At 47.8% G+C, this 7,709-nt stretch overlaps 2 gene segments (V, D, J or C); both read right to left on the reverse strand.

The window, feature by feature from the left end:
- Nucleotides 1-779, reverse strand: LOC110258831. The segment is given in 2 exon segments: nt 1-536; nt 626-779. Coding segments are annotated over 2 exon segments (567 nt in total).
- An 816-nt stretch (nt 780-1,595) lies between these two features.
- LOC110258820 lies at nt 1,596-7,403 on the reverse strand. The segment is given in 3 exon segments: nt 1,596-1,633; nt 6,719-7,153; nt 7,243-7,403. Coding segments are annotated over 3 exon segments (519 nt in total).
- Nucleotides 7,404-7,709: the final 306 nt, after the last annotated feature.

The raw sequence follows: 7,709 nt of genomic DNA on the forward strand, positions 1-7,709 counted from the left end.
AGTGTAAGCACAGAATCATGTGTCCAAAGAGGATCCCCAGGGAGATGCTACATGAAAAGACAGCCCCAGACCCTGGCAGGAAACCAGCCTTCCAACTCCCTCTGCACCTGCTCCTGGGCAGGAAACACACACATAGTGATTGTGGGTCCTGAGCGCCCCCTGCAGCCCAGACCCTGTGTCCCTGCAGGGAGGTTTGTGTCTGGGCTCAGACTGCTTTCCCTTCACTGTGCCTGTTGCACAGTAATAGCGGGCCGTGTCTTCGGTTCTCAGGCTGTTCATTTGCAGATAGGCCGTGTTCTGGGAGTCGTCTCTGGAGATGGTGAATCGGCCCTTCACAGAGTCTGCGTAGTAGGTGCTACCACCACTAGTACTAATAGCTGCCAGCCACTCCAGCCCCTTCCCTGGAGCCTGGCGGACCCAGTTAATGTAGGTACTACTGAAGGTGAATCCAGAGCCGACACAGGAGAGTCTCAGAGACCCCCCAGGCTGCACCAGGCCTCCTCCAGACTCCACCAGCTTCACCTCACCCTGGACACCTGCAAACACAAAGACATCCTGGTCAGAAAACTGTCACACGCACACTGAGGTGCCCTCCAATCCTCTTTTTTCCTCCCCCAGGATTTACCTTGTAAAAGAGCAAACAAGACCACCCAGTTCAGCCGAAACTCCATGGCGGGTGGTCTGTGTTCTTTCCGGATCACAGAACGGGATCCTGGGGCTGGGCTCCTTGCCAGAGCTGCAGGGTGATGGCAGGGCTGGTTTTATCTGCTGAGGGAGGAACCTATTTGCATGGCCTCCTAGTATATAAGCGGTTATGGCATCGCATGGCCTCAAAGTGGCAGGTGCCCAAGGCAGGCATGAGGGTCCTGATGCTGGTCGGTTGGATGGCCTCTACGAAGATGTCTCTTCATTGCATCAGTTTCGTCACGGTAGACACCTGTCACTCGTGGGCCATTCTGATTTCTACCGTGGCACAGAAAGCGCTGACATTGAAGTCATTGTTTTCCCCACATTCAGGAAAGAAACTCACCCAGGGGCGTAGCGTTCTGTGGCGTCTCAAGGACACACACGTGCTGGGAGTCCCTCCTCGTGCCTGCACTTGTGCTCCTCCTGCTGGACCCACCTGTCCCCTGAAGCAACTGCAGGACAGAGTGGACACACCTGCAGGGGGGCAGATCCCCTTCCATCTAAAGCACACGATGGTATTGTTCCCCCGTCCTATTTACCTTGGGATGTATCGTTAGGGTTCATGGGAGTTTCTCATATATCTCTAGTGTCTATTTTGGATTTATGGGTTTCCTTTATACAGATGCTCTGGCATGGGTCCTCTGGAGTATTCGGCAGTTCTGTGCTTCATTTTTAAGTAACCTCCCTACTGTTCTCCATAGTGGTTGCATGTACCCAAGTACCTATACTGAAGCAAAGAAATCATTCCTGGAGAAATGGATAAAATCTGTGTGCCTGGAAAGTTAAATACATGCTTCTAATAATCCAGTGTTCAATCAGGATATCAAAAGGAAAATCAAAGCACATCAAGGAAAATGACAGTGAAAACACAGCCATTCCAAATCTATGGGATGCCCCCAAAGGTGTCATTACACGATGTTGATGGCTATGCAGCCTAAGCTATCACCTAAGGGAATTAGGGAAAAGGAAAAAAAAATCCCTGGAACGTTAGCAGAAGGATGGTCATCATATGGAGCTGAGAAGAAATCTATGAAATAGCACTTAAAAAAATAGACGAAAACGGATTCTCATATATATATATATATAACCTGGTCACGTGCTGTACAACTGAAATTAATAGAATATTTTATAGCAACTATAATAAATTATGTTAAAAGAAGAAACAGAATCAGACCAGGAGATGGTACTTTGAAAGGGCAAATCAAATTGCCAAGCATCAGGACAGAATTCTCAACAAGATCTGAGAGAGAAACCATATACACAAAACAAGAAATGAGAAAGGAAATATCTCTTTTTTTTTTAATTTGCTCTTTTTTTTTTTTGGTCTTTTTGCTATTTCTTGGGCCGCTCCGGCAGCATATGGAGGTTCCCAGGCTAGGGGTCTAATCAGAGCTGTAGTGACTAGCCTACGCAAGAGCCACAGCAACGCAGGATCCCAGCCGCGTCTGCCACCTACACCAGAGCTCATGGCAACGCCGGATCGTTAACCCACTGAGCAAGGGCAGAGACCGAACCCACAAACTCAGAGTTCCTAGTCAGATTTGTTAACCACTGCACCATGATGGGAACTCCTGCTCTTTTTTTTCTTTTTAATAATTTTTTTAAAAATTTTCCCACTGTACAGCAAAGAGGTCAGGTGAGAAAGGAAAAATCTTAATGGATGCTGCAGAAACACCAAAAATCCCACGAGAACACCATGAACAATGACAGGCCCATAAATTTGACATCCGAGACGAAATGGACAAGTTTCTAGGAACTTACAGCCCAGCCAAACTGACTTAAGGAGAAATACATACTTTGACCAGAACTATCACCAGAAATGGAAGTGCATATGCAATGAAATCACTCCCGACAAATATTCTCAACAAAGTTTAGCCAAACAAACCCAACAATACATAAGACAAAAGCAGACTCCATGGCCAAATGGGCCTCATATCAAGTTTGCGAGGATCTTCAACATACGCAAATCAACCTATGTTCTACCCACATTAAGAGAAGTGCCAAACCACATGATCACCTCAATAGATGCAGAAAGGGCATTAGACAAAGTCCAACATCCATTCATGATGAAAGCTCTCACCAAAGTGGGTATAGAGGGAATATTCCTTCCATAATTGAAGCCCTTTTTGACAACCCACAGCCAGTACAACACTCAATGGAGCAAAGCTGAAAGCCTTCCAGCTAAAATCTGGAACAAGACAGGGATGTTCTTGTCACTCAACACAGCCCTGGCGGTCCTGCCACAGCAATCAGACAAGCAAACGAAATAAAAGGCGTCCACATAGGAGGAGGAGGAGAGATGAAACCGCCACTGCATGCAGATGACATGCATATGTGTATATGGATGGAAAACCCTAAGGCCTCAGCCAAAAAATTACTAGAACTGATCACCAAATTCAGCAAAGTAGCAGGATGCAAGATTCACATTCAGAAATCAGTCACATTTCTGTCTACGCACAATGAAACTTTAGAGAAGGAATGCGAAGGCACAATACCTTTTACAATTGCACCCCCAAAATGCAAACACCTGGGAATACACCTGACCAAGGGGGCAGAGGACCTGTATGCCGAGAGCTATAAAACTTTCATCAAGAAAGGAAAGAAGACGGAAAGAAAGGGAAAGATACTCCATGCTCCTGGGTTGGAAAAATTAATGCTGTGAAAATGGCCATACCTCCCAAAGCGATCTGCAGGTTCAACACAATCCCTATCTAATTACCCATGACATTTTTCACAGAAGTGCAACAAACTATCCAAACATTTCTATGGAGCCACCAAAGACCCAGAATTGCCAACGCAATCCTGAGGAACACAAACCAAGCAGGAGGCATCACTCTCCCAGACCTCAGGCAATATCACAAAGCCTCAGTCCTCAGGACCGTGTGGTACTGGTACCAAAACCGACAGACAGACCACGGGATCAGAAGAGAGAATCCGGAAACAAGCCCCGACACCTATGGTCACTTAATCTTTGCCAAAGGAGGCAAGGACAGAAAAATGGGAAAAGACTGTCTTTTCAGCAAGAAGTGCTGGGAAACCTGGGCAGCTGCATGGAAAGCAGAACACCCCCGCACACCATGCACAGATATAAACTCAACGTGGCTGAGAGACGTCAGTGTGAGACAAGACACCATCAAAGTCCTGGAAGGGAACATAGGCAGAACATTCTCTGACATCAACCTTACCAATGTTTTCTCAGGTCAGTCTCCCAAAGCAACAGAAATAAGAGCAAAAATAAAGCGATGGGACCTCGTCAAACTGACAAGCTTTTGCTCAGCAAAGAAAAGGAAAAAGAAAAACCAAGAGAGAGCTTACAGAATGGGAGAAAGTATTTTCAAATGATGCAACTGACAAGGGCTTAGTCTCTAAAATATACACACAGCTTATGCAGCTCAACAGCCAAAAAGCCAGCAACCCAATGGAAAAATGGGCAAAAGATCTGAATAGACATTTCTCCAAGGAAGATACACAGATGGCCAACAAGCTCATGAAACAATGCTGACCATCCCTGATTATTAGCGAAATGCAAATCAGAATTACCCTGAGATACTACCTCACACCAGCCAGAAAGGCCATCGTTAACACGTCCACACATAACAAGTGCTGGAGGGGGTGTGGAGAAAAGGGAACCCTCCTGCACTGTTGGTGGGAACGTAAGCTGGTACAACCACTCTGGAGAACAGTGTGGCGATACCTTAGAAAACTATACATAGAACTTCCATATGACCCCGCAATCCCACTCTTGGGCATATATCCGGACAAAACTTTCCTTGAAAAAGACACACACACCCACATGTTCATTGCAGCACTATTCACAACGGCCAAGACGTGGAAGCAACCCAAATGTCCATCAACAGACAATTGGATCAGGAAGATGTGGTATATACCCACAATGGAATACGACTCAGCCATAAAAAAGAACAGAACCATGCCATTTGCAGCCGCATGGATGGAATTGGAGACCCTCATCCTGAGTGAAGTAAGTGAGACAGAGAAAGACCAGTACCATATGATGTCGCTTATATCTGGAATCTAGCAGACAGAATGAACGATCCGCTCCACAGAAAAGAAAATCATGGACTTGGAGAAGAGACTTGCGTTTGCCAAGAGGGAGTGTGAGGGTTTGAGAGCTTGGGGTTAATAGATGCAGACTATTGCCTTTGGAATGGAGTAGCAATGAGATCCTGCTGTGTCACATTGGACACTGTGTCTAGTCACAAGATGGAGCAAGAGAATGTGAGAAAAAAAGAATGTATCCATGTATGCGTAGCTGGGTCACCATGCTGTATGACAGAGGAAAAAATAATGCATTGGGAAATAAAAACTAAATGGAACTAAACTAAAGTAATTATTTCTACTAAAAAAAGGAATTGGTTTGCTGACAGAGGCCTCTAGGCCGGAATTCCCGAATCTGTTGACCCTCCAGATGCAGCAGGTGCACCTGCCCAGGGGAGGTTTGATTCTTCCTTCAGGGACACAGAGGGGTCAGAAGGACGCTCTGCGTTGGATGCTCTTTAAGTAACTTTAACTCAGAGGAATCAACGCGCCATGGAGACACATATATGGGAGGCTCACGTGTTATGTTGTTTTTCTCTCTGCACACAGACATGTGGCGTAGGTCTAGGTGTACCTGACTTTGAAGGAGGTAGAGCTAAGCCCTGTAGCCTGCACGTGGAATGCAGCAGAGCGGTGGAGGCTACATCAGGGAACAGAGATCTCTTGCTGTTTTGCTTGTCTTTATGGTTTGTTTTACATTAAAGCATAGTTGATTTACAGTGTTGTGCCAACTTCTTCTGTGTAGAGCAATCCAGATATGCTTATATGTACATTCTTTTGCCATATTCTCTTCTTCATAATTTATCCCAAGAGATTGGATGTAGTTCCCAAGTCTATACTTTACTAACAGGGCCTGTGGTTTCTCTCCCTTCTTTTTTTCCCTTTTTTGTCTCTTTGCCATTTCGTGGGCCATTCTTGTGGCATATGGGGTTTCCCAGGCTAGAGGTCTAATCAGAGCTGTAGCCGCCGGCCTCCACCAGAGCCAGAGCAACGCAGGATGGGAGCCACGTCTGTGACCTATACCACAGCGCACAGCAACTCCGGACCCTTAACACAATGAGGAAGGCCAGGGATCGAACCCGCAACCTCATGGTTGCTAGTCAGATTTGTTAATCACTGTGCCACGACGGGAACTCCCAGGCCTGAGCTTTCAAAACTGGACCTGCTCCCCACCCCTCACAGGAATTCCTGGAGAGAGTTGGCAATGGCTAGTGAGGTTGCAGTGATGGCTTCCTGGAATGAGAGAGCAGGGGTGTATCTCTTGCTGCCTAGTGCTCACCTCGGACTGTGTGGTGAAGGGGGGATCCTGCCCATTGGTTTAGAGCACTTGCAGAAAATCCACATGTTATCATCTGCCTGAGTGTAAACGTTCCCTACCAATTATCTACCTGTTGATTGATATAAATTTCATGGTGCCTATTTGTCACCATGTCACCCACAGAGCAGAACAGGATGCAGGCAGCACATCCGTCGATGGAGAGTGTATTGGACCTGGAAGCAAGAGCCCAGAAAGGACACTCCACCCACGTTCCCTCTACCTGCCATCATTCCTGGGGGCCCGTGAGGGTCCTGGTGTGATACCCTGCTTTTAGGCTCTGCATGCATCAGAATTACAGGAAAGCAAGGAGCCACGACCCTGGCAGTGTCTGCCAACCTAACAGCAAGCAAGGACTGAGATTCCAAAGGAGGATGCAGGTCTATGATTCCCTCTGCTTAAAGCCAGTGTGGTATGTCTGAACCTGCTCGATTTTTTTCAATATTTGGACGAGAACAATCAGGAATTGAAATTATAACTTACTCCATGTCTATTGTGCATGACACGAAATTTTTTCTTCCTGTCTCAAAGGGCCTTTGTGTTGCAGAGCCTGTAGTGTAAGCACAGAATCATGTGTCCAAAGAGGATCCCCAGGGAGATGCTACATGGAGAGGCAACCCAGACCCTGGCAGGAAACCAGCCTTCCAACTCCCTCTGCACCTGCTCCTGGGCAGGAAACACACACATAGTGATTGTGGGTCCTGAGCGCCCCCTGCAGCCCAGACCCTGTGTCCCTGCAGGGAGGTTTGTGTCTGGGCTCACATTGCCTTCCCCTCACTGTGCCTCTTGCACAGTAATAGCGGGCCGTGTCTTCGGTTCTCAGGCTGTTCATTTGCAGATACACCGTGTTCTGTGAGTCGTCGCTGGAGATGGTGAATCGGCCCTTCACAGAGTCTGCGTAGTAGGTGCTACCAATATAACTACCACTACCAATAGATGCCAGCGACTCCAGCCCCTTCCCTGGAGCCTGGCGGACCCAGCCTACGCCATAACTACTGAAGTCGAATCCAGAGCCGACACAGGAGAGTCTCAGAGACCCCCCAGGCTGCACCAGGCCTCCTCCAGACTCCACCAGCTTCTCCTCACCCTGGACACCTGCAAACACAAAGACATCCTGGTCAGAAAACTGTCACACGCACACTGAGGTGCCCTCACATCCTCTTTTTTCCTCCCCCAGGATTTACCTTGTAAGAGAGCAAACAAGACCACCCAGTTCAGCCGAAACTCCATGGCGGGTGGTCTGTGTTCTTTCCGGATCACAGAACGGGATCCTGGGGCTGGGCTCCTTGCCAGAGCTGCAGGGTGATGGCAGGGCTGGTTTTATCTGCTGAGGGAGGAACCCATTTGCATGGCCTCCTAGTATATAAGTGGTTATGGCATCGAATGACCCTGAAAGGGCCCTTCCCAGAGAAGGTGTGCGTGTCTTGCCGTTGGTTGTGCTGAGAGCCTTTAGGGAAATATGTTTTCGTTATGTCACTTTCTTCACAGGAAGCACATATGCACATGTGCTATGCTGATTGCACACTTGCACAGGCCCCTCTGGTGTAGAAGTCGTTGTGTTCCTCTTACTCGAGGGGTTAACTTCAACTGGGCACGTAGAGGGTGTGCGGAGGGCCCGGGGACACACACGTGCTGGGAGTCCCTCCTCGGG

The sequence above is a fragment of the Sus scrofa genome, unplaced genomic scaffold, assembly GCF_000003025.6.
Source record: "Sus scrofa isolate TJ Tabasco breed Duroc unplaced genomic scaffold, Sscrofa11.1 Contig47, whole genome shotgun sequence".
NCBI lineage: Eukaryota > Metazoa > Chordata > Mammalia > Artiodactyla > Suidae > Sus > Sus scrofa.